This window comes from Eleginops maclovinus, chromosome 23 (assembly GCF_036324505.1).
Source record: "Eleginops maclovinus isolate JMC-PN-2008 ecotype Puerto Natales chromosome 23, JC_Emac_rtc_rv5, whole genome shotgun sequence".
Classification (NCBI taxonomy): Eukaryota; Metazoa; Chordata; class Actinopteri; order Perciformes; family Eleginopidae; genus Eleginops; species Eleginops maclovinus.
The window spans coordinates 24381533-24407944 of NC_086371.1; the positions used below are offsets into that span (position 1 = coordinate 24381533).

Below are 26412 nucleotides of genomic sequence, written 5' to 3' on the forward strand. Positions count from 1 at the left end.
ACACACACGCACGCACACACACACACACACACACACACACACACACACACACACACACACACACACACACACACACACACACACACACACACACACACACACACACAGAATGGTATGTCACAGTTTGGATTGAAGCATAAACAGGCATTGTCTCACGGAGTTTCAGAGCTAACAGAATGTTCCTGATGAGGTTTTGTGGTTAGAGCTAAAGAATGAGCTTACTAACACAGAGGTTGCGCTAAGCACATTAAAACCACTGCAATCATCAGTTTTCTTTTCCAAAAAAAGAAAAAGGAGAGGATGTTAACAAACCCTTAAGTTGTGAAACAGTTCACTTCCTGCACAGCTGAGGCTTTTTGTCGATAAATAGTAATGCATGTTCCAAACAACACACTGTTTTTTTCTTTAACTCGAGTAGAACCATGCAGCAGTGTTTGCATTTTATTAAATGTATCATGACAATAGATTTCACATAACTGTATTAGGTTAATTGAAAGCAATTATATAAAGTTTAAATAGCTTCAACTTATTATTATTGCTTTCCACTAACCTAAAACAGTTATGAGACATTTGTTGTGATAATACATTTATTTCAAGTCAACGTTTCAGTGTTTTCTTAGAAGCTTTTTTTAGTTTTTTTACGCAATATAGACATGATTCCATTGATCTGCATAGGGCAACAGGAGAGACCGTAAAGAACAAGACTGAAAGTAACCATGGATGCACTTATGGATAACAATATCTCAGTGTTTGGAGAAGCACTCATATCCTTTACTTAAGTAAAAGTATTCATTGTGCACAATAATGCTTTCAGGATAATATAAAGAACTGAAATATTATTAGCTAAATATGCTAGAAAGTAGAAGGACTGAATTTCCCCACGGGGATTAATAAAGGTACATCTTATCTTATCTCATGCAGAATCAATCTTTCACAGTATTATATTATTGTGGATATTTTGTGATCCTGTTTTTTATTGCATTATTTTAGTGGTGTCATTGGTCAATGTGGACCAGATTTAGATACTTCACAACAGTACTGCATTATATCAGCATATCGTGGGCTTTTATTTGTACAAAGTAACTATTAACTGTGAGTGTTGAATAAAGAAGTGGTCAGTACAATATTTGCCTCTGAAATGTAGTGCAGTAGAAGTTTAAAGTAGGATGAAATAGAAATACTTAAGTTAAATATAATACTTGTAAATGTACTTAGTTACTTTCCACCACTGGAGTCACACTACATGTTAACACAGCTCTCATATGGCAAATCCTACAGACGTCTTTTTGTGGAGGGAGCTTTAACGCACTTTTGATTGATTTTGACCTCGTGAAGTTTATACACTGGGAAGTGCAGAGTCGATGGTACTTCCAGTTTCACTTTACACATGATTGAATACAGAAGAATATCAATTAGTGCAACTTTAACCCTCTGATTCCCCCCCCCCAGGTCTGAGTCCTGTCAGAGGCTGCTGCATGTCCAGATCCTTGTATCATGTGAGACAGAAATAACCGAGACTGGATCTGTAGAGTCAGCGTGTGGGGAATAATACGCCCAAGTTAGGCTTCACTTTGAGGGGGGAAAATTGGAACCCTCATCTCAACATATTTGAAAGAAAATGTGTTCTATAGTATTGACCTTTTTTTTAATATCTTCCTATATGACTCCCCTAAAGTGGGAAGTTGTGTCTATGTTGCTCTGGGGGGGGTCATGTTTTTGGTCTTTTTTTATGATTCTTGTTATTTTTTTGGTCTTCACCTTAAAAGTCCCCTATTCTACTCCTCTTCAACAGTATATCCCAGGTCTCAGATAAATACAGAACCTGTCTCTGATTGGCTGAAACACCAAACAGATCATTGCAGCATCCCATAAACCCCTCTGTTTCAGCCCTGTTCCTAAAGTGCTGATTCTGAGTCTGTAGCTTTAAATGCTAATGAACTGCTGCTGGCCACGCACCTCTGAGAAGTGATTGGTTTAAAAACACAATGGTGCTCTACGAGGAGACTCAGGTGATAAGGTGTGGGGTTACCTTGGTTGGTGATTGGCTAATGGTTGCAGAACCCAGAAAAACATTGTGACATCACAAGGTGGCAGGCCAAAATTTGAGGGGGTCTGTTTTCCTTAAACTTACAGATCTTTTAGAACAATAAACATATACAGTATTTATGTATAAAAGACATGAAAAAGTGGATTTTGCATAAAAGGTGACCTTTAAATTATGTATCTTACTGTTGATTTTATCTGGTTTCGAAGACACATGTTCCCTCATGTCATGTGCAATTCACTCTGTAACTGAAGGACATATTGAAGAGTGAGGCCTTAAAGGAATCTTTAAGGCAGATTGTTGCTGTATTTTAGAGCTTTGACCTTATATTGGCAACAACAATATATCATTTGTGTTACTGTTGTTAGTTCTGCTCCTGAGGTGCTTTTGAGCAAGCCATTGCACCCCTGAACCTAAGATACAGTCCAGCGGGTCTCCACATGTGGAACTACACTGATGTGAATAAGCACATGAACTCAGCCCAGCTTCCCTGGACGATTGTGTGTGTGTGTGTGTGTGTGTGTGTGTGTGTGTGTGTGTGTGTGTGTGTGTGTGTGTGTGTGTGTGTGTGTGTGTGTGTGTGTGTGTGTGTGTGTGTGTGTGTGTGTGTGTGTGTGTGTGTTTGTGTGTGTGCTCTGTGATTGGTGGCTTGACTCCCAATTCTGCAGTTGCTATTCCTGCTCGGGATGTGGGGAGGAACCCAGCAGCAGGAATGTGTCCCTTGCTTCACCGGCGCTCACGTCCTTCAGGGATATATTCCTGAACAAGCTGCGAGTAACTATAGCAGCTTTATTGTTATGTTCCAGAAATACTCCTTGCTGTACATATTCTGTGGACACATGGTGCCAGTAATGGCTGCACAGGGCATGTATTGTTCTATTGTCTGAGAGCAGAGGATAAATAAAAGACCATCTAAAGCTTTCATGTCTTTTTTATGCTTAACTGTTTTGGTTTGTGGTCAGGAGCAAACATCACAGACACAGTTAGAGAGGCTGCTGTAGACAGGATTGTTCAGCAGCTGAAGAGACATGTCCCTCTGTAGTTGGTGGACACCCCGAACCAAGAGAGAATTTTGGGTTAATATTAATCCACAAAACTCAAACACGTATGCTGATGTTGCAGAAGGTAAACTTTGAACTGTCAGTGAAACTCAGGTTAGTGATTCTTAACCTCAATATGACGTTCTGTAATTTAAAACAGAGTATGTACTTTATGTGTGTGTGCCATACAGCGGAAAAAGTATTCAGATTCTTTACTTTAATAAAAGTACCAATACCACACTGTACAAATGATACATTTCAAGTTAAAGTACTGCATCGAGTATTGTACTCAAGTAGAAATATTTAAGTACAACAAGTAAAATGTACTCAAAGTATTAAGAGTAAATGGACTCATTGCAAAACAAATATTAAAATATTTTAAAGCAAAGGCAGCAAATCTTCACATTTAAGGAGCTATTGCCGTGAAATTAATTTTCTGTTAACACACTGTTGGATGGTTTAATCTTTACCTTTTAAAAAATGTTCTTAAGTATTGTGTGTCTGATTCTGAATACATAAAATAACTATTAACTCTGTTAAATAAATATAGTGGAGAAATAAGTAAAAAATGTGCTTCAAAAATGTAGAAGTATAAAGAAGTATAGTGATATACAATGAAATTAATCAGTACCTGAAATGTGTAATTAAGTACAGTATTTGAGTAAATTCACTAAGTTACTTTGCAGCACTGGTGCTATAGTTCTGAGAGGGACATTAACACTTTCTTCAGATCTGATGGACGCCTCAAAGATTTAGCCAGAAGTTGAGTCGGTCAGATTTTAAGAGGAATATGATGATTGTGTAGCCATCCCTTTTTGTTCTGGCTTTAACAAAGTTAATGTTAGCATTAAAGCATTCAGTTAGCATCCATGCAACCTTTTAATGGAGAGATGTTACATGGTTACACTGTTTTTAAAACATTGAAAAACAACACACAGCCCTCTGCTGCACAGACACTGAACTGGGTGGGAGTTGCATGTGTGTGCGGGGGGGGGGGGGGGGGGGGGGGGCGGGGTTCGATCTGCACATTAGACTGAGGGGGCTGCTGTGAGAGAGACAGACGGTGGCTGAGCAGAGCATGACAGATGCCCTTTTCACCACCAAATGCAGGCAGTCCGCCAGAGGTCAAAGCATCAATCAGAGGTCAGAGGTCAGCCCCCCCTGCCGCAGCATGAGCCAGCAAGTGGTGGGCAGAGATGATGGTCAGGGGTCACAGAACGCAGCCTGTAGGTTGTGAAACTATTAGTGAAGAAACATTAGTAAGATGTGCCCCAGCGGTCTAAACACACACTCCAACATGGCTGCTACACACAGACACAGACACAGACACAGACACAGACACAGACACAGACACACACACACACACACACACACACACACACACACACACACACACACACACACACACACACACACACACACACACACACACACACACACACACAAAGATACTATAAGCAACACTTAATGCAATCTCTAATGCCTCTGCCTGAAAATGAAAGATTTATTCAAGAAGAGAGCAACATTCAACCCGAGGCCTCTTCTCACAGGAAATAGATCCCCTTTTCATCTCTGAATGTGTGTGTGAGTGTGTGTGTGAGTGTGTGTTGTTATTTTTTGCATGAGTGAGTTGTTGACGGCTGCTGGCAGAACATGCCAGCGCACACATGCACAAAGACCTGGATGTTGAGAGGGGAGAATAATACGTCCTATATTTAGAGGTCTGCTCCAATTTGTGCTCCACTCCTCTGAACCCAAACAGAGCCAGAGCTAATCAGCCCCCCCCCCCCCCACCCCATCCAAAATTCCACCATCTCTGCACCGCAAAATGAAATCATGTTGGAGCTGTTTTCCTTTCAAAGATCTTTACGAGTAGAATATTATAAATTAGTTCAATAGGATTGATGATACAGAATAATTAGACTTTTATAGGTGTCACGTAATCTTGTGAGTTATTGTGTACTGCTTGTGATTTCCTTTGAAAACATTTTTTTTCCAAAATTTAGTTGCTAAGTAACTATAACTGACATACCATGTATTTTAATTGTTTTTTAAAAATGTTTTAAGGCAAAAAAAACCCTGACGGAATGAAATAGTGAAGGATAGAAATGTTTTCATTTTGAATGGATGGATGATAAGCAGTTTAACTTCCTGACCAAAGGCCCCTCTCAGCTCAGTAAAGTAGAGTTTCTGTTAGTGTGAGTGACCCTCACCTCTTTCGACTGAGGCGGTTCCAGGGTTTGGAGCCAGTGCCTGATTGCAAATCAGTTTAGTTTCCACTGCAGCGGCGCTGGACCCATAAAGGTGTTTAATTCGCTCACCAGCTATTAGCCTCGCCGGCACTGAGAACCAAGAATCTGGTTTCAATTGAAAAGGGTTACATTGACTGATATCCCTTCTCCACCAAAGTGATTCCAGGGACAGTTCAGAGCCAGTGCCGATGGCGAACCAGTTCTTCTTGCTTCCGCCGCAGAGGGGCCGGCCTCCTTCCCCTAAAACTGGTTCACATTAGGAACCAAAAAACTGCCCGTCAAGAACCATGAACCAATACATCAGGCTTACGTCGGAGGCTGGGGAGATTAATCTGAGCAATAATAGTTAATGGTGAGTACGGCGAAGGGATTAAAGATACGACAGTGAGCAAAGTGACTTAAACGCGACCACACACACCTGTAAACACACATAGGCTATATAAAGTCATGCAACACTAACCAGGTTTAGTGTGATGCTGTTTATTTTTTTCAATGACAACCTTACACTATTATTGTCCTGTTTTTTTTATTATAGCAGCTATCGGATGTAACCAATACATGGGCTTCACAGCTTGCCAAGTCCCAAGTGAGATCACAAAGAAAAATATGCCGGTAAGATACGCCTGTAGAAAAAAGCTTTATGGGACAAACGGTCGAGATAGTCAGGTTAGCTTCGGTTGCTATGCTAACATCACCTGTCTAATACCAGAGAAACTTTAAAACGGCATTGTGATGCCAAACAGCGTCAATTCAGACTGAAACACATCAACTTAGGAGGAGGGGGGGTATGCATCAGCAGCTTGTGTGACAGTCAGACAGTGAGTTATTAGTTTTCCAGCGTTCCCAAGTAAACGTTGGCTGGATGCCGCTGATCGAGCCACATTACTGAACAATGAACCACTGAAGAACGCATTGTGGTTGGAGAAGTCCTTCTTTAAAGACCTCATGACACGTGGAAAATAAAGTAATATACATACACACATTGAAAGTACACATACAAAATAGTCACTTGAAGTTGGTTTTAATCATTATGATAGAGAAATTGAGTTTGTACGGCCTTTTAAAAGTGCGATTTTTGCGATCTGCTACCGACCTTCCTATTAGTCAGTCACATGACCTATGACGTACACTCCGGAACGGCTCCTTGGTCAAGACACTATCCCACCTGTCACTCACGACTATCCTGACACCTGTCAACAACATGGATTCTGACAACTCCGATTCATCCTCGGATCCTGACACATTTTTCGAAGTGGCAGAGTCCGACCCAATGCTGGAGGACAATGTGAGGGGCGTTATGCCCTATAGATACGAGCCATACTTGGATGAGTTGGAGCCACAGGGTTCTACGGAAAGTTCGGATGGCGAGGCAGAAGGCGCTGTTGGTGGTGCTGCTGTGGCAGACGGTCGGATGCCTATGGATTTTGGCAGACTACAGCACGTGGAATGGTAACTTCCTTCTTGTTCACTTTTCTGACAATGAACACTCCGTAAGATATTGTACTTTGTAATATCCACCACAACCAGCGTTTGCACCAGCGAGCATGTGTGTGTGCAGTCTGCCTCCTCACCTCCCAGAATTAGCCAAATAGTCACCATTACTAGCCTACAGATCGCAAAGGGCCATTGTTGTTTCCCGGTGCTTGTCATAGTCTTAATCTTTATTTAGTTATGTTATTTTTTTTGAGAGCGATGAAAATACCAATTAGGTCTACTATATTAGTTTGCCCTGCGTCATACTCATACAGTAGCCTATGCTATAACCCAGTAGTAGCCTATGCTATAACCTAGCTCCTGACCAGTGGCCATCCTTCCGCGATTAGGCTAGTTCTACGTCGGCTTTTCACGCGAATCAACCCATGACATTGACACTTTGTAAAGTTCTGTGACAATTGTAAGATTGTTTCAAGCCCCTTGCCTTTATCTGTTATATTTTAGGTGTTCTTGTGGGAGATGTGAGCCAATGCCACTGGTAGTGGAGTCGGTGTGCTGCCGCGAACAGTCAAGAGTGTGCGAGAGGAGAGAGGAGGAGGGAGCAGACACCCGCTGCATCACAGAACATTCTGGCTTTGAGCCAGTTTGTCTGAATCTGCATGTTCTGCGCACCGCACATTTCCACTATCGGCAAGAATACGGGGATGTAGAGGGAAACGAGTGAGTATACAATCCTATTGTAAAATCATTTGTATGGACTAGTAGGAATTGTATGATTTGATATCACCAATGACGTAAATGTATGCGTAAAACGAACTGTCATGTAGGTTACAGTAGGCCTAGGCCTACATCTAAAACACCTGTGTTTTTCTTCTGATTTTCTTTCAACTTTTAGGTGGAAGAGGTACACTGGATACAGACAGTTTGTGCGATGGTGCTACGAGTACCTGGGAAGACATGTCAGGGTCCCCATACCTTCCTGTGTGGTGTGGTGTATCCGGAGAACTTTTCCCTCCATTGATTACAGGGGGTTCCAGGACACCAACAGCCCGTGATGATACATGTATGCTGTTAACTTGTTAATTTTGTTTTTTTAGTTTAAATACATGAGTTTGTAAATACATGAAAATGAATGTCAATACATGATACCTCTGGCTTCACATGAATGTGTCTTCATTTTTACAACTTACAACAGCTTACAACAAATAGGCCTAGCAAATCAATTTACACCTTCACCATGGAAGGGTAGCTGATATTTTTGATCATACGGTGTCTAAGATGTGCTGTACTTCAGGGACAATGCAATACAAGCCCACATGGATAAGGGGGAAAACTGTAGCAACACAGACATACTACACACCCTGTAATGACACTTTTCAGAACACCAAGGTGAGGATGGAGCAGGAGGTTCCCAACACAGTAAATCAAAGCACTCACGGCAAAGATGAAATTAAGTTTGTGTTTATTCCATTCAGTCCGGTTCTCATGTGTACATTTAGGTGTTATTTGTAATGCTAAAGCGGGTCATATGTGCATTGACTGCTGCCCTCTTATCCGGCTTTTCGAATGATGCATTGAGTGGCTCTGTAACAGGGGACGGGTCTGGGATGTCAAAGTCATCACCGTTGTAGTCCTCACCTCGACACATGGCCTCCACCATCCGCATCAGCTCTTCAGCATAGCCTGTTGCAGAGGAATATGGGACAAGGTTCAAATTAATCCAACCATAGATATGACACACGACTATGTACATCTCAAAATACAAATCATATCTGCAATCAACTTTCTATTATGCTTACCAAAAGATGGCTCCTGTAAGACTTTCCTCACAATGTAGCCGCCCTTCTTATACTTTGGATACCGCAGGTTGAACATCATCTCGCCATCGTGTCTGCTCCGCTGCTCCCTGTTGGCATTCTCGTTGAAATGCAAAGCAGCCAGGATCCCTCTAAGAACAGAACACAAACAGAATAATCAGGAACAAGATGACCATTCTTAACAGCGAAACATAAACAAGTCAACCCAAAAGAGCCATGTTACCCCTCTATTTATCAGGTTGCACTGCCTAACAGTGGCTGCCCAAACCAGGCACAAGGCCCTGACCCTTGCCTACAAAACCACTTCAGGACATGTACATTTCCTGTGCACTGCAAATGTTGCAAGCTGTGATTTTGTCCTCGATTGTAAGTCGCTCTGGATAAAAGCGTCTGGCAAGTGTAATGTAATAGAATGTAATAATGTCCTAAAAGAATGTTTCACGGAATATTTCTTTGATTACCTGCTCTCCATCCCTTTGTATGAAAAGTGGCACATCTTTGGCGCAAAGTGGGTAATCACGCTATGGAATGCTTCGAGGTAGGATGTCTGGTGTGACGGGGACAGGCGTTGTATATCTGCACACAGCCTCTTGTTCCGGATGATCTTCTCCACTTCAATAGACACCTTCGTATCTGAAGAACATTGTACAAAATACATGTAAATTATGCAACATGATGCAACATGATACTGTGATCACAATCTCTGTAAAATAAACATTAGGAGTATACTAACGACAACTCAGCCACGGTTTACGCTGTTCCCTGCCTTCCAGGACTCCGTGCGCACAAGAAGAGAACAGTCCCTCGAACCCGGTGTGCCTGTTGTGGATGTGATCGATGACTGATGTCCATTTGTCCACCACAAGTTGTCCACTGCCAGGAGGCGTCGAGACCACGGACCAGTACAGATGGTTTATAATACTTCCCACCCAGGGTTTGAGGTCCTGGCAACCTCTAGTTTGTCCAAGGCTCTGCAGCTTCTTCTTGACACCTGAGTAAACATGTGTAGATGAATAAATAAATAGAAATCTAATGTACTGCTTGAAGGTCTTGACTCCAAGGGCATAACTAAAACCCTTTTTAGATACATGAACAGCCTGTAATAGCCTGAAATAGGCCCTGTCCTCCACACACACAAGGATTTCACACATAAAATTTGTCCAAACCCAAAAAATCATATCTTTCAAAAAGGAATGTCAAGGTAGTGCTTCAAGTCTCTCTTAAAAATTACATTAAACAGGTTTAAACATGTTGCACTTACTCTTGGCTACATGCCATATGTCAAACTGGTGCGTGATGTCTGGATGGTCCTCTCTAATCATCATGTTGATGCCTATGTGTCTGTCTGTCACGAGAGTTCCGACATCCACAAAGCCCTGGACTTTCTCAAGGGATCGCTGCAGTCCCACTTTCTCCATGTGGTAGGACCCTCCAACCTCATTGCTCTAAAACATAAAAAGCAGGAGATTTTGATGAGCATAACATTGACTAGTATAAAATTGTCCTTACTACGACAGAAGAGTGTGTTTTCTATACTGGGCAGGACTCACATAGAGGCATAATACATCTGAAATGTACCTGTACAAGTTGTACGTCAATAACAGCTGTTTTCCGGAGCTCCATTGTTGAGTAGGTGCCGTACTTAGCGCAATGCCCTGGGGTGTCGGCACGCCCGTCACCACCACACACGATGGGTTCCCCTTCTGCCTGTAGCAGACAGAGCATGGCAAACTGCTGCTCGCCCCAAACTCGCTTCACAGCTTTGAAAAGCACCTGGTCCTGATGTCTGAAGAACGATCTTTCCGACATCACAGCAACGCCCAATCTGGATAGGACACGCAGCACCTTGGTGACAGTGGCCCCACTGAAGAGAATGGCAGCGGACAACAACACATTCCCAGCTGCTGTTCTGCCGAAGAAAGGTTGACTGTTCCATAGTCCTTGGTTCCCACATCCCCCGCACTGGATGGTGACCTGCAACTGTGTTCCTACTTCTTTACACTGCCAGGACAGTGACCTGCTCCCACAAAGTCCACAGCTGCACCATGTTGACAACAGCGTCACCAGGCATTCCCAGAACACAAGAAAAACGCTACCTGCTGGCGCCTCAGGTGGCGGCACTGGTGGAGTATTGTGTTCAGGACTCTCTTCAGCTGAATCATCAGAGGACGGCAGCTTGTAGTCGGGATCATCTGTCGACATGTTGTCATCTGAGTCAGAGCCACAAGAGGTTGAGTTGTCGGTGTTGTGAAAGCAAAAGCAGTCATCCTCAGTCTGAGTCCCAACAGTGACCATTGATGTAGTAGCCTGCACACCTGGGGAAAAAACAATGTTTAGTATATAGAAATCTGTGTCAGCTTGAAGGAAATCTTCATTCAATACACACAACTTTTTGTGAAGCTTGCTCGCACTAGTAAATTTGTAGATTGTAAAATAGTCTTTTCCTAAGACAGATAGTTTTTCCAACATTCTTGTGTAGATGTGAAAATAGATGTTTGACATAGAAAAGGATTGTCATTAGTGATGTATCTATCTACACAAGATGCAATGCTGAAAAGACCCGTTTCCCCGGACATCTGTTTGGCTAAAATACGTACATAAATGATAAAATACCTTTAGTCCGTCCCCTTCCTTTGAACTGCATAGCCACCGTCCTTGTTGGTGGCCTCAGACACACTTGAACGGAAAAGTCACTGTGCTGATCTTCTGTTGAATTCACCTGAATAAATAAGTAAGTAAATAAATAAATGTGTGTATACATATGTGTGTGTGTGTAAAAGTTAAAAAAAAAACTAAAAAATAGAGTTTCCTTCCAACACAGGTAACCTAGTAAAAAGTAGACCAGTGTATTTGTCTTACAATCAGCTGATTCTGCACTGGTTGAATTGAGTTTGTGGTGGGTCCTTGTTAGGTTTTTAGTGTTTTTCAGTAATGACAGTCCATCTATCTAGTTAGGTACAATGGAGTAAATGGTGTAACGGTTATGTTATATGTGCTACTGTTGTAATTACACCACAAAAGTACTTTTACTTTTAACACCTCTGGAGATGGTGAGGGTGAAGGTCTGAGAGAGGGGGCACTGGCACTTGATATACTGTAATGCTGTGTGTAGTTAGTCAAATAAAATCTTTAGTCAGTAACTTAGTTGACCTGAACGCTTTCCGAAAACTTACATCAGTAGATGGGTCCCCGTCAGGAAAGTCATCGCTTTCCTCTTCAGCAACATACTCAGACTGGCATTCCTGTAGTACCTGAAACATAAATAAATAAATCACAAGATTTAGCGTGAGTTGGAGGGGGAAAAAAACGCTACCGCAAACCTAAAACAAACACTTGAGACTTGACTTTTTGCTAACACTCTGAGGTGAACTTAGCTGAATAGCTAAAGCACTTAGCACTAGTAGCCAGCTGAGCTGAAGTGTTCAGAGCTAGCGCCAACTTCAACTATGAAGAACCACCGCAAGCTGTTTACACAGTGCCAAACACTCATTCCTTTGCATTTCATTTCCCTTCCATTATTAAAATATAGTCCAAAATAAGAAGGTACGTACCTCCAATCTCTGCCTTTTCTCCAGAGCATGAGACCTCCGGCTCTTGACGTCGCCGTTCGCCCCCGGGGCTAACCTCGAGCTTGTCCCTCGATGAAATATACGCGGAACCGAATTGGGCAGCAAAACCTTCTTCAGACGAACATCAATACCAAGCTGCTCCTTCAGAGCGGGGATCGAGTCGTAGCACTCCTCTTCAAAATGCGCTGAGCAAAGTACAGACGACGAGCTTGGCTTCCATACTGTTCCTTTCGGACCAGCTCTTGTCCTACAAACTTGTTGCGTCCAGAGTTCACACAAAGCAGGGTCTTTCGGAAACCGATGAAGGGTAAAACCGTTCTCCCTGGTGTTTGAACAATACGCTGCAACACACCGCTCAGGCATGTTCTCAACAAAAATATTAAGAACAAAACTTTAAAGATGCTAAAACTGCGAGTACGACTTACTGTGACTAGAAATGATCAAGGTCAAGGGTGGCAGCAGGTGCAATCAGGTCTAAAAGCGTTCCGGAGCATACGTCATCTTTATGTTGGAACGTTGTCAAGACACTGGCCTGTGGATTTCAGTGGCTTGCGTACAAATTTCGAAAATAACAGAGAACCGGGCATATTTATCACAATTATGTATTTCAAATCGAAAATAAAAGTTATTTTAGACTAAATAAAAAAAGGTAGTCTCTAGGTGTCATGAGGTCTTTAATTGAATCTGGCTGCGTACGATTAAAAGCAACACGAGCATCTACCCGATGCAGTCAGCTAGTGTTGTTGTGAGCGGCGTTGCTGAGAAAATCAGCGGCAGAAGTGGTGATGTCATGACGTGGCACCACTTGGGCTCTGGGCGGTGGAAAACAAGACGAGTTCTCTCTTAGAACTTTCTGAGAACCAACCAAGCTCGCTGCTGCACTCACCCACACCTCCTCTACATGACTCCCTCTGTCTGTGAGTGTTTTATGTGTGTGTGTGTGTGTGTGTGTGTGTGTGTGTGTGTGTGTGTGTGTGTGTGTGTGTGTGTGTGTGTGTGTGTGTGTGTGTCAGAAATGGAAATTAAATTTTTTGCCCAGCGGCCACTGTGGCTGGTGGATTCTAAAATTTACCAGCCACTCAACTTTTTTACCAGCCACTTTTTACGAGTAATATATATATATATATATATCTGGGCAAAAAAAAAAAAATATATATATATATCTATATATATATATATGCGTTAATGTTTGCAATATAATAGGGCATATTATTTTTTTCCAACCAGTAGGCCTACCAACTAGTTTTTCATCAGAATTGATTATACAATAAGTAGGTGCTACCAAGGAACTGAGTTGCAAATGTTACAGTCTTACTGCATATGATATGATAAACAATACACAAGTATCTGCCATGTTAAGTCATGTTTATTCTGGGAAACATTGTGCCACTAAACTTCATAAATGTACCTATTTCCTCAGGAAAAGGTTAACACTTTTCAGTCACAGACAACACAAGCACAAGCCACTTGCAACCATTACAAATACAAACCATAGGCATAGACAGTGCAACAAACTATTCAAGATGCTTCATAGAAAAGGATGATCTCCAAAACATCAGCGAGAAAACTTTCAGAAAAGTCAGCACAGTTCAGCATGTTAAACCCTGAGTCCACACAACAGTACAGAACAATTCTGTCAACCTCAATGTCCCAGTTCCAAATGTTACATATCTAGCTATTTTCAGGATGTGAACATCACATTTAGATGACTCGTGGTCCTTCACGGCTTCCAATTTCAGGTTTCTTGTCCCCACGATGAAGTTGTTTGACCTGTGAGTGTCCGATGCGTACTGACGACAGGCTGAGCAGTAAATGGTCTGTCTCGTTTCTTCGTACACTAGCCTGTCGCGATCTGTTGTTCACCATCTCTCGTTAAAAAAGCGCTTAGCCTTTTTTTTGGTAGGTCTACTATCCCCCCCCCCCCTCCTGTACACTCTCCTCGGCGGGTCTTTTCACCCTGGTGATGTAACGTCACATTTTTGGTTTAAACTAGCAGCTGTGATGGCCGCAAGTTTAGATAGCCTCCTGCAACATTCTTTATGTAATAATTGTGGATAAGGAGTCGGAGTGTCATTCACACGCCACTTCGGCCCAATCAGAAGCACACCATTTGACCGGATCTGACTGTATGGTTGTGTAAAGCGCAGCTGTCATGCGTATGACCCATGTATGATAGGCAAATTTGATCGGATAAGACTGAAAAGTATTACCCGCCACAGTGGCTGGTAAAGTGACACAATATACCCACCAGCATACAAATCCACCCGCATATGTATGTGTGTGTGTGTGTGTGTGTGTGTGTGTGTGTGTGTGTGTGTGTGTGTGTGTGTGTGTGTGTGTGTGTGTGTGTGTGTGTGTGTGAGTGAGTGTGTCTGGTTTGGTATTTGGTCGGAGGATTTGAGTATGCAGACTACATTTTGAACTCTGACTGAAAGCTCAGGCGCATGCTCCTGCTCACATGCCTCACATTCCTCCATGTTTTCTTCTCCTCTAGAGTTCTCCAGTTTAGGGAAAGAGGAGAGCGTTGACCTCTGGTTGGTTCCAGGAATGAGGGAATAGGGAAAATCAATGGGGAGGGAGGAAAAAAGGACGATCAGGTCACTGCAAGGTATAATTAACATCCTGTTTTAATTATTTGGACCACAGTTTGACTAGCTATGATGATTCACTATGTGATATAACGTATGAATGAAGACTTTCTCATTTGCATTCATACAACAATTCTTTTGGCTATTAAAACATATCCTATTGTATTTTTGACATGGGCTTTCCAGTTTAAAAAATAATAAAATAATAAATCTGGTTTACATTGAACTCAAAACTTTGAGTCTAACAACTTAACCATCGCCATGAGAATGAAGCGATGGCCAGACTGTGGGATGTGGATGAAAACTCCAAATACTGTAAAGCGCCATGGGTTTCATAGTCTGGGGGCCACTTCTTTTAGATATGAATAACTTCTACAGATATTGTAATCAATGGGCTGTTGGACAACTATAATATGACTATAGGATATTTAGAGTGCAACTAATTCCATAAAGTGCAGTTAATAATAATCCCCATACTGCCCAGTCTCTGAGGAAACCAGTGTTATCTTTGGCTTGGTTCCAACTATTTCAGGCCCCAAACCGCACACTGCAAATCAGCCAGACATTGTGTGTGTTTGTGTGTGTGTGTGTGTGTGTGTGTGTGTGTGTGTGTGTGTGTGTGTGTGTGTGTGTGTGTGTGTGTGTGTGTGTGTTTGAGTGTGGCGATTGTTGGATAAGATGTCTGGTTCTAATCCACTGATATATTCTATACAGGAATCCTACATGTGTTAATGCTGTACGCTCTGCTCTATACGGCAAGCCGTTTGAGTATTTATTCCATATCCTTGATATCAGACGGCAGTTACCTACACTAGTTAGCTCTTTGACAGAACTTCTTAGATATTTGGTCAAACTCGTTTGGCACTTTGTTTTACTAGTTGAATAAAACATTTTACTAGTCATTATTTTTCAGCAACTAGTGGCACTTTTGTTCGACTAGTTCCTACATAAGCCTAAAGTCCCAACGTGTAAGCTTTTTGATAAACTAGTGGCCCTCTGACCATACTAGTGACGCTAAAAGTCTTACTAGTTAACTAGTGACGCTAAAAGTCTTACTAGTTAACTAGTGTGCTGCAAAAGCTCTGACATTTAACTAGTTACAAAATAGAAGCAGAAAATTAGCGAACTTGTTAATTAGTGGCATACATTTCTCTGCACTAGTTGACTAGTAACACCCAAAATCACTCAGTAGTTAACTAGTAAAGGCAAAAGGTTCACTATTTAACTAATTGACGGATCTTTTGACCTTACTAGTTAACTAGCGAGGCTCAAAATGTCCACTAGTTATCTAGTGAAACTTGTGCCCTTACTAATTAACTAGTGAGCTATACATTTAAATTCAAGTACTTATCTAGTGAGGCTTAAAATGTTTACTAGTTGTACTAGTGGATCCCAAATGCGCACTAGTTAACTAGTTGCAATGAATGCTAATGAGGAGGAGGGGACAGAGTGCGCTGAGGTCTCCTATTGGCCCCAAGCTAGACCGCCAGCCAGCCCACATTTTAAAATAGGTTTTTAAGGATCGGAGCTTAAATACACCTTTTTTTAAATACGTTCATATTTACAAAAATATAAAACAAGCATTTTGTAACTATGATCATATGACTGTTTATAAATTAGGTAAGAACATTGAAGATGTTGTCTTCAAAACATGTTATCAAGGTGCAAGTTAAAAGGTGCTTGGATTAGTGTAGCACGGTGATAACAGAGGGACCTCAATGATGGATAGAAAGATGGAATAACCCAATCACAGCTTTCCTATGAGGAAGAGAGATCGCCGTGACTTCAGACAGAACAAGCTTTTTTTCTAGACATAAAACACACTGACTGACTTCCAAAGGACAATATTCTAACACTAGGCACTAAATACCGGACTGATGCGCATCACGTCTTCGAGACCTCAAACCAAACATTGCAGGAGAACGTCCCCAAGGCTCTCCAACACAGAGTTGAACACCGACCAATCAAAATCCGGATCCCGTCTTCTTCATTTGCATACAAGTGCCACTAGTTAACGTGTAGGACATATGAAGTGCCACTAGTTAACTAGTGGATGCATGTTGCAGCTTACATGTTAACTAGTGAATGCAAAAGGTTCACTAGTTAACTAGTTAAAGCCTTTTTATGTCTTACTAGTTAACTAGTGAGACTCAAAGTGTGCACTAGTAAGGTCCAAAATGTCCACTTGATACACTAGTGCAATTGTTTTTACCTTACTAGTTAACTAGTGACACACACTTTATCTGACTAGTTAACTAGTTAAGCCACAGTAACATGTATGGCTTTTTCTTAAACTAATTGATATTTTCAGCCCACTAGTTGTGGTTTTCCTCGCACTAGTACAACAAAAAGACTTATTAGTTGACATATACGTGCGACTAGTTGACTTTTCAAAAATTCACTAGTCAACATGTATGACTGTTGAAGCAATTCACTAGTAAACTAGTTGCGCGTATATGTCAACTAGTAAGTCTTTTTGTTGTACTAGTGAGACAAAAACCACAACTAGTCGGCTGAAAATATCAATTAGTTTAAGAAAAAGCCATACATGTTGAATCAATATCCAACATGCTGCATACAGGTGCTCACTAGTGCAACGGAAAGCCAAACTAGTTGAAGGAAAGTCCTTAGATGTAAGAAGAATGTGTAACATGTATGGTCAAAGTCTAACGTGTTCATAACAGAACCTGACTAGTGAGAAAAAATGCCCTCCACTAGTTAACTAGTAAGAAAAACATCTGTGTCAGTAGTTTACTAGCTGCAACAATCCGGCACCGGTTTCTTTCAGTGGACATGGTGAAACACTTCTCCTCCACAGAGGAACACAGTTGGTATTTTGAGCAAACACTTCACAGACAAGTTTCGTATGGATATGAGAACTATACTATATTGTTGAAGAAGAGAGTAATACGTGACCATTAAAAAAAAACCCTCACTCTAACTCAATTTGCCCCATCAAAAGAAAAGAAAACAGATGGAAGCTGAACATGGCTCATTTGCATATTACATAACATGGCAACCATACCGTTTTTAAGCTCAGCTGAAGTTTTTAACCCTCAACATAACTCAACATCAACTGAATAACCAATCCAATACATACAGAAATGGCTGAATACAGAATTTTCTATTTTTTCATCAAAAGGGGCAATTAAGACCACCATGACCAAGTACACTGTAAAAAAAAACTAACAGGATAAGTCTTTGTTTTAACAGAACAAAAAGTACCAAAACAAGCTGATATTCTCTCAAGAAGTGACTGAACAAGGTCAAAAGTACTAAATAAACTAAGAATGACACAGTGGCTGACTTTAACTGTGAGCTGCTGTATTACTGGAGAGCATAGGGAGGCTCTGTCACAGCCTTTCTAAAAGGTCCTTAAACCTGCAGTCCTGCACATGCTACAAACAACCCACATCAAAGTGTTAGAACGTAACAAATAAGGAAGAGCCAGTAGGAAGAAGTTCACATTTACACAGATCATCAGTAAGCACTGTGTAGTTGTTTAGCTCATGATGGCATTATGATGATTTCCACATTTCCTTTAATTTTATCCAACAATATTTTCTATTTCGAGTAAAGCTGTCCAAAAAAACCACAGAAGACATATAAGCTCCCTCTGCAGGCCTCAGAAATGACTCAATGTCTCACACTCATGTCCTCTTGCGTTCTGAACCTTGTTCAAAGATGTTGCACAATCATTGCAGCAATGCACTGCAAAAACCACACTTCAAATTTCCACCGCTGCTTCCCACCAGCTTTAGTACCTGTGCAAACAACAGCTTTAATGTGCGTTGTTAGAATATGGCGCAAGCTTAATTTGTATATTCGCAGGGTTGTGGCACAACATGGAAATGAAAGCAAATATCTATTTGTTCAACCCTCCTGTCATGTTCGGGTCAAGTCTGACTGATTTACTATTTTCATAAATATTCAGTTTTACATCGGATATCCTCCACAGTAGACATCAGAACATATAAAACTGCTGATCAACACTGTAAATAACCCACTCTGTGTTTGGAAAAAGCATTATTTTTGTTACTGGTATTGCACATGTCTTGAACTAATCTGGCCTTACTTCCTGTCTTAATTAGAAATGCTTTTATTTTGAAGGCGGATCTACGCTGCTAACTGGAAGTTACTGTTCCAAAGGAAAATTGAAAGAGAAGAAAGTACGGAGATTTACGGCGATATCATAATTTCAATACGGCGATATCATAATTTCAATTTGGCGATATATAAACATAAAGGTTTAAACATTAGAGTATTAGCACCCCGGCCAACGGTTGGTGTTAGCTCTAATACAAAATGTTGTTTGTGTCTTCAGTTGTTTATGTATTGAATTATAACTTTGCTAAAGCTCAGGTGTTAAGTGGTATGCTAAAGTAATGCTTATATGGATGGAGCTTACATGCCTTTGTTGTTTTGTGACTGTGTATAGCTCTTATTTTGATCTTTGGAGTTTTCAATAAATTACAAAATCGTCAGTCAAGTCTACAGTCATCTTTCGGAGGGATATGCTTACAACCACTTTGATTGATTTTTGAGGTTTAGTCAGCTTTGAAACAGCTTTGCTGTTCCTGGTTTAAAAAATGACCACCATAAAAAAATGAATGAGTCACCCTTATGTTCATCCATCAGATAGTACATACCAACAAATCGACAACCATGTTATTTTGGGATACATTCAGTTCTTTCACTGCAGTTATACATGTAAACCAGCAGCCTGAAACATTATTCACAACTTAAAAGGGTGTTCAATAAAATGTGGTGATGATTAATGATTTTTGTGTTAATGTAAGAGCAGTTAACCCCACGCATGCACACACACACACACACACACACACACACACACACACACACACACACACACACACACACACACACACACACACACACACACACACACACACACACACACACACACATACATACACACACATCAGAGAAGTTGTAAACAGACCACAAGGTGAGTTACACTTATTTGGAAATGAAAATTAAGACTTGCTGTACAATACTAACCATAACTGTTGATATAAACACCCGGCCGAGTTTACAGAAAAACTTCCTGCTTCCTCTCACACACTCTGGATGGGAAGACAGCTGTGCTGCAGTAGCGTTCACTCTCACTTACAGTCTACCTTTCACATAAAGTGGTTTAGAAACTCTGGATGAATCATCTGATGGTTAAAACATATTTATTGCATCCCAACATAAGTGTTCCGTTATAATGAGTGGAGTGTTATCATACCCACCAGGAAGGAATGTCCATATTTACAATCTTTGTGGATGTGTCTGTTCATCCAGGATACACTACACACATTAAAACATTGAATTTAATCAAATGTATCATGTCAACAGAATCCACATAACTGTATGAGTTAGTTGAAAGCAATAATATTAGGTTGAAGATATTTCAAATGTATATTATTGCTTTAAACTAAAGTATCTCAACATTTCAGTTTCACTGTTAACTCAGTGTTAGCGGCATTTCTCAAAGTCAGCCTTGCAGGGTTTCCTTTAGGATTTTTCCAATGGAGGTTGTCAAATTCAAATTGGTTCCTATTTCTTCTCAGATGGTTTGGAGTCATTTGTATTTGTTTAGCACAAGATCCATTTAGCATTAGCAGAGAGAACAACAAGGGGCACCTGAACATAGATAAATAGATAGAATCGGAGGATGAAACCCTCTTTATTAGTCACATACATGCACAAAGCAGAGCACACACAGCGAAATTAGTCCTCTCATTTAACCCATCCTAGTACTAGGAGCAGTGCTCCGGGTCAGATGGAAGGTACATTAAATCTCCCATTCCTACATTTGATTTTCCCCTTAAAGAGAAAAAGGTGACCACCAAATAAGGAAAATGTAAAACACTGCAGCTCTTATGAATGCAAGATTGATTGTTTATCAGTAGCATCCAAAAATAACATCAGAGAATTTTCTAAATCAGAAAGCATTGACTCTTTGTTGTTTTGCCTTCAGAAACTCATATACGCTGAGCCCTGTTTGCTCCTCACATGCAGCTGCTCACATTAGTACCGGTGATTTATCACTGCTGACACATGTGCTCATGTATTTACAACACAGATGTATTCCCTGTACTCCCATGCACCTGTGGAGCAGATTTATTATATGCAAACTTTAATATATTACCCCATGTGTCTTCCACATTAACACGATGAGAAATTGTCTGTCTGTGGGACAATGGTTAACTTAAATACAAGAAGTTTATTTTCTGTCTAAATTTGATTTGGGAAGCAGAAAGAACAAAATAATATATTTCCCCCTCTCTCATTGTTTATGCAAAGTCAGCTGCTCCTTAACACCGATAACAGAGATGAAATCACTGCTGTGGATCTGCAGTTTTTATGCCGACATCTGCACTATCTCAGGCTGGTGCACACACACACAGGCCCAGAGGCACACACACACACACATTCTCTCTAATCTGATTGTTCCGGAAAACTGAATGTAAAATTGCAATCAGTGTAGTGCAATTATTAGCCATCCTGCAATTCAATCTGCACTATTCTCCAGCTCCTCCACTGCTGGAAATCAGCACATCACAACAGGCAAAACAAGAGAAAACAAGTGAGTGGAAGGAAAGACAAAGAAAGAAGTGAGTGAAGACGGAGAGAGAGGGAGGGAAACTGCTGAAAGAAAGTCAAATCAACTGCTGTCACATTCATCACAGAATGCAGCAGTACAAAGACATAAATGAGGAAAAAATGATAATGAAAAAGGCACAGAGATAGAGAAATGTCTGAAAGAGAGGCAAAGTAGCAGGGAAGATGGAGGAGGGAGAACTAGTTGAAGGGACAAAACCAAAATAAAGAAATCAATTAGTGTCACCTCGGTTGGGGGAACTGGAGCAGTGCAAAAAAGAAAATGAAAAAGTTTGAGGAGGGGAATCTCATCTGAAAACCTGCATCTACAATTCAGAAAGCTTCTTTCATGAACCCACTGAAATATTCAAATGCCAGTAGCCCAGGGACGGCACATCCATTGGCCTAATATGTTTGATATTTCCATGTAGAAATAAAAGCCAGGGAGTTAAATATTGATATCTGCTTCCTAATGGCCTGTGGAGGATGTGAAGGAGCATTACAGCAGAAACGAACCAAGAGGGAATGAAATTAAGGATGAAAAGTAAGACTTGTTTTGCCAAGGGGAGGGGAAGGGACTCAGGACAGACAATGTCAAACCCTCCATAACAGATGCATGGCCCACTAACAGCAGATAATGTTGCTGAGAAACCTTGAAACCTATTGTTTTTATTTACATTTTTATTTACAATAGTCTAGTTGCCAGAATATTGAAGCTGGAAATGTTGAGTACAACAAAGTTTGATGTTAGAAATGTACAGTACAGGTCCCCAGCACATAGAAACTGCCAGATGCCAACTTGTATATATTGGGTAATTAGCACAATTAGCATAAGATGTATTAATTAAAATGAATGTTACCATATTAAAACAATTGCTTGGCTGATTTGGACAGTTGTGGAGTGGTTTTGAGGGTTATTGAGCATGCTGAATCCATTTCTGATATTTTCAGAGTAAAACATTGCAGTCTTAACCAGAAAGTGGCCATGTCTTTACTCTCAGTGGGTTGATTTTGACCACCATGAGTGTGGTAACCATTGGATAGAGAGCACAATATGTACATTATTATGTCTACTGTGGACAGTTATTTTTTAAAAAATAAATAGGCAATCTGTCCAATCCAAATGATACACAGTCCCCTAAATCAATGGAGCGTGAGATGGCCCGGAGAATCGGAGCAGCGGGAGCGGTACTGCAGTCGCTTTACCGCACCATTGTGACGAAAAGAGAGCTGAGCCAGAAGGCAAAGCTCTCTGTCTACCGGGCCATCTTCGTTCCTACCCTCACCTATGGTCATGAAGGATGGGTCATGACCGAAAGAACAAGATCGCGGATACAAGCAGCCGAAATGGGATTTCTCCGCAGCGTGGCTGGTATCTCCCTTAGGGATAAGGTGAGAAGTTCAGTCATCCGGGAGGGACTCGGAGTAGAACCGCTGCTCCTTCGTGTTGAAAGGCGCCAGTTGAGGTGGTTCAGGCACCTAGTGAGGATGCCACCTGGGCACCTCCCTAGGGAGGTGTTCCAGGCACGTCCAGCTGGGAAGAGACCGAGGGGTAGACCTAGGACCAGGTGGAGGGATTATATCTCTTTGCTGGCCTGGGAGCGCCTTGGAATCCCCCAGTCAGAGCTGGTTGATGTGGCCAGGGAAAGGAAAGTTTGGGGCTCTCTGCTGGAGCTGTTACTTCCACGACCCTGACGGGTAAGCAGGAGAAGATGGATGGATGGCTCATCATTGCAGAAAAAATATTTTAAGCAAAACCTAAAATCTTCACATTTAACATGCTGTGAAATATACTTCAGCAGAAATGTGCTGCTGATACATTTTATTGATCCACTCATAGTTATAGTTACTTAAATATATAGTTGGATGGTTTAATACATAACAAATAATTATATTTTTCCATTATTCATTCATTTATTCCATAAAACAGAAGCCTCAGATTCCTTATAATAATGGGACATACGAAAGGTATATTTCAAGCTTGTTATGCAAATAAGTTATAAGGCTTCTTTAATCAACTAAGATTTGTTTAATTGACTGAATGTATTGGAAAATTGGGTTTATTCACATGTAATATATATTTAGACATATTTGAGATGTACAGTACAATACAAGATGGGCCATATTCCATTATACTTTTAGAATTTGCTGCATGCCAATTAAAAGAGGACCACGGGCCATAGTTTGGACATCCCTGGTATCGAGTAACTAGTAAATCAATCTGTAAAATAAATGTAATAGAGTAAAAAGGAAAACTGGGTTCAAAATGTAATGCAGTAAAAGTATATTTAAATGAAAATACTTTGATCCAAGTATACCAAATGTGTACTTAAGTACAATACTTGATTAAATGCACTTTCCACCACTTGGAAGAGATAAGGTCTACAGGGTCTCCTCCACACTGAGGTGAGTAAAGCTCAGAGAAAGCAACTTATATATTTTAATAAATTGATTCAATCCCACAAAAGTCCTCCAAGACAAAGTCTGGTCTGGTTCTGTCCTCCACATCCAGCCTGCATTATCACAGCAAATCACTGCTCCATTAGGCTGAATGACTGCCATGAAAACACCCAGCGGACCACAGCCAGTGCAGGACGCTCCAGCAACACTCCGCTCAGTGAATCAATGACTGTGTCTGCACAGCACCCAGCCAAAGAAAGCAGGCCATCCCACTCTGTTTCAGGAGGGGGCTGTGTGTGTGTGTGTGTGTGTGTGTGTGTGTGTGTGTGTGTGTTTGTGTGTGTGTGTGTGTGTGTGTGTGTGTGTGTGTGTGTGTGTGTGTGTGTGTGTGTGTATGTGTGTGTGTGTGCACATGGGGACCTAAAAGGGGACCTAATTGAAACCAGCTGTTCCACAGAGACAGTACTGGAAGGAGGCCAGAGCGCCACATTAGTCTGAAATGAATAGAGCGAGAGACATGCACCGAGACAGGGAGAGAGAGAGAAAAGAATGTTGCTCACGCAGAGTCAGTGTTTGTAGGGTGGGGGGTTTCTGATTGTTTCTTCCCAAACTTTGGTGACAATTTGATGTTTCTGACTTTCACAAGCATCAGCCTTACGAGCTAAGGAGCTTATGTGCAGTACATAATCACAGCGGCTCCATAGAGTTCTGTCTTTATGCTTTCATCAATTTGACCCACATATCACAGCTCTACGGGGGATCAAAAGATATGATCTCTGAATCTGATTAACCCCCAAAATTCCAAACATGTCCACAGGATCAACAACTTGTTGTCAATGTGCTGGATGGAAACTCTAAGTCACGGAGGGGAGTAAGGGATAAAACCAGCAGAGCATTTTAAACCGTGTTTACATCGTAAGAACAACAGACCGTTCATAAAGTGGCAAAAGAGAAGGTTTCGTCTTTAACGTATTATGTTGATTGTAATGGCTATAGAATAATGAGCCCGTATGCGTACATCACTGTAATCAGAGAGATTTCAAAGAGGCAATTCAACCAAATAGCTAAAGTAGCTAACCCCAAGAAATGTCCTTTCCATGGAGGAAGAGAAGAAGTTGAAAAGGTAGAGGACTACAAGAATAATACTACTCAGCCAAATCACAACAAACACAATGAGTCGCAAAGGTGCCTCCCTATTAATACTACTGGGTTTTTCACTCCGCCTTTACTACAGCACTGGGTTTACTAAATCAAATTAGACATTTTATGGTTGGTTCCAGGCTGCTGTGCAGGAAGTCATGCTGCTGATGATATATTAAAAGTAAACAATTTCCTTTCAGAAGATATGTTTTCACTGTGTCAGTTTGTTTGGAAACTACTGCAGCGTGCTGTTGGCGGGTTCTGGGGAAAACAGCAAAAGATCTGGCTGTGTTTGTGACACCAACAATTAAATGACTTAGCAATGAGGGAGGGGGGGACTTGCTGTCAAAAGGGATATGATATCAGAACAGATACAGAGCATACCCATCTTCATGACGACATGATGTGTCATGATTGTTGGGTTTGTTAGTTTTATTTTGAAATGTATCTTCCTCCTTGTGTCTTGTCTGGTCTCACTTCCTGTGTTTGCCCTCCTGTCTGATTGTCTCATTGTGTTCACCTGCTGCCCTGTGTTTCTCCTCTCCTTCCCAGCTGTGTGTTGTCCTGTGATTACCCTTCTGTGTATTTAGTCTTTCCTTTTGCTCCGTGTTCGGTCATCGTCGTTTCCTACCTAGTCTTGTCCGTGTTCTGTGCCTGTGCCGGGTCCTGTCAATGTTACCTGCCTGTTCCTGTCCGTCAGTCTGTCTGCTCCTGTTCCTTGTGTCCTCTGTCTCCCCTGGTTAGAGTAGGTTAGGTTTTTCTTTGTTTGTAAGTATGACTTTAATTTGAATAAAGCCCGCTTTTTGTTTGGACTTTGATATCTGCCTCCCTGTCTCTATACTGCGTTTGGGTCCTATTTACCCCACCCTGGGACATGCTGTCAGAAGACAGCTCTTCAATACATAGGAACACTGGATCTGTCCAAGCACAGAAAGTATGGCATTGTCCATTTGGAACCAATAATTTGTCCTGTGAGCTCTCAGAGGTAGTAATAGAGGCTTTTTGAGTTATACCATTGTTTGCTGCGCAAATTTGTTAGGCTCAAATATGTCTGATGCTAGATGTTACCACATTTCCAGATCTGAGTCATCTTGGTAAAGATATAAAGTATGGCAGAAATAACACATTAACTGTTTTTTCTAATTCTTCTTTCAATTTCCAGTACATGGTTTCCATATAGTAGCTGTTGCCCCACAATGATGGAACATTATCTGTACTTATCATTTTCTCATCTACCTCACTTGTCCTATCAGCTAGAGATCTTAGTCCCTGCCCTGTGAGGGTCATGTGACAGCACTGATAGTCCTGAGCAGGTAACAGCAGGGTATTCATTAGTTCACTGAGTTCAGTGCATTCCGTACAAGGAGCCTCATTCATTCATCAGAGATCTAAAAAAGAAATCAGGCATGTCAAGAAGTAAACACCACCAGCAGTAATCCCTGAGTGTGTCTGCTTCTGAACACTCACATGTCATGTTTTAGCACAGAAGCTTCATGGCTGCAGATGTCGGCTGTGAGGGTTG

At 41.3% G+C, this 26412-nt stretch overlaps 2 protein-coding genes across 2 annotated transcripts; one reads left to right on the forward strand and one right to left on the reverse strand.

The window, feature by feature from the left end:
- The first annotated feature begins 6273 nt into the window (after positions 1-6273).
- On the forward strand, positions 6274-8454 carry LOC134859682 (uncharacterized). Its single transcript, XM_063876324.1, has 3 exons — positions 6274-6785; positions 7275-7490; positions 7666-8454. Exons 1-3 carry the CDS (start codon positions 6538-6540, stop codon positions 7823-7825), a joined length of 624 nt encoding a protein of 207 aa, XP_063732394.1. The 5' UTR covers positions 6274-6537; the 3' UTR covers positions 7826-8454.
- On the reverse strand, positions 8216-12828 carry LOC134859681 (uncharacterized). The gene is made up of 9 exons (XM_063876322.1): positions 12139-12828; positions 11761-11838; positions 11201-11306; positions 10166-10902; positions 9849-10032; positions 9321-9578; positions 9049-9220; positions 8570-8718; positions 8216-8453 (listed from the first exon to the last, which is right to left on the reverse strand). The coding sequence occupies exons 1-9, from the start codon at positions 12517-12519 to the stop codon at positions 8266-8268; spliced, it is 2253 nt and encodes a 750-aa protein (XP_063732392.1). The 5' UTR covers positions 12520-12828; the 3' UTR covers positions 8216-8265.
- Between the last annotated feature and the right edge of the window lie 13584 nt (positions 12829-26412).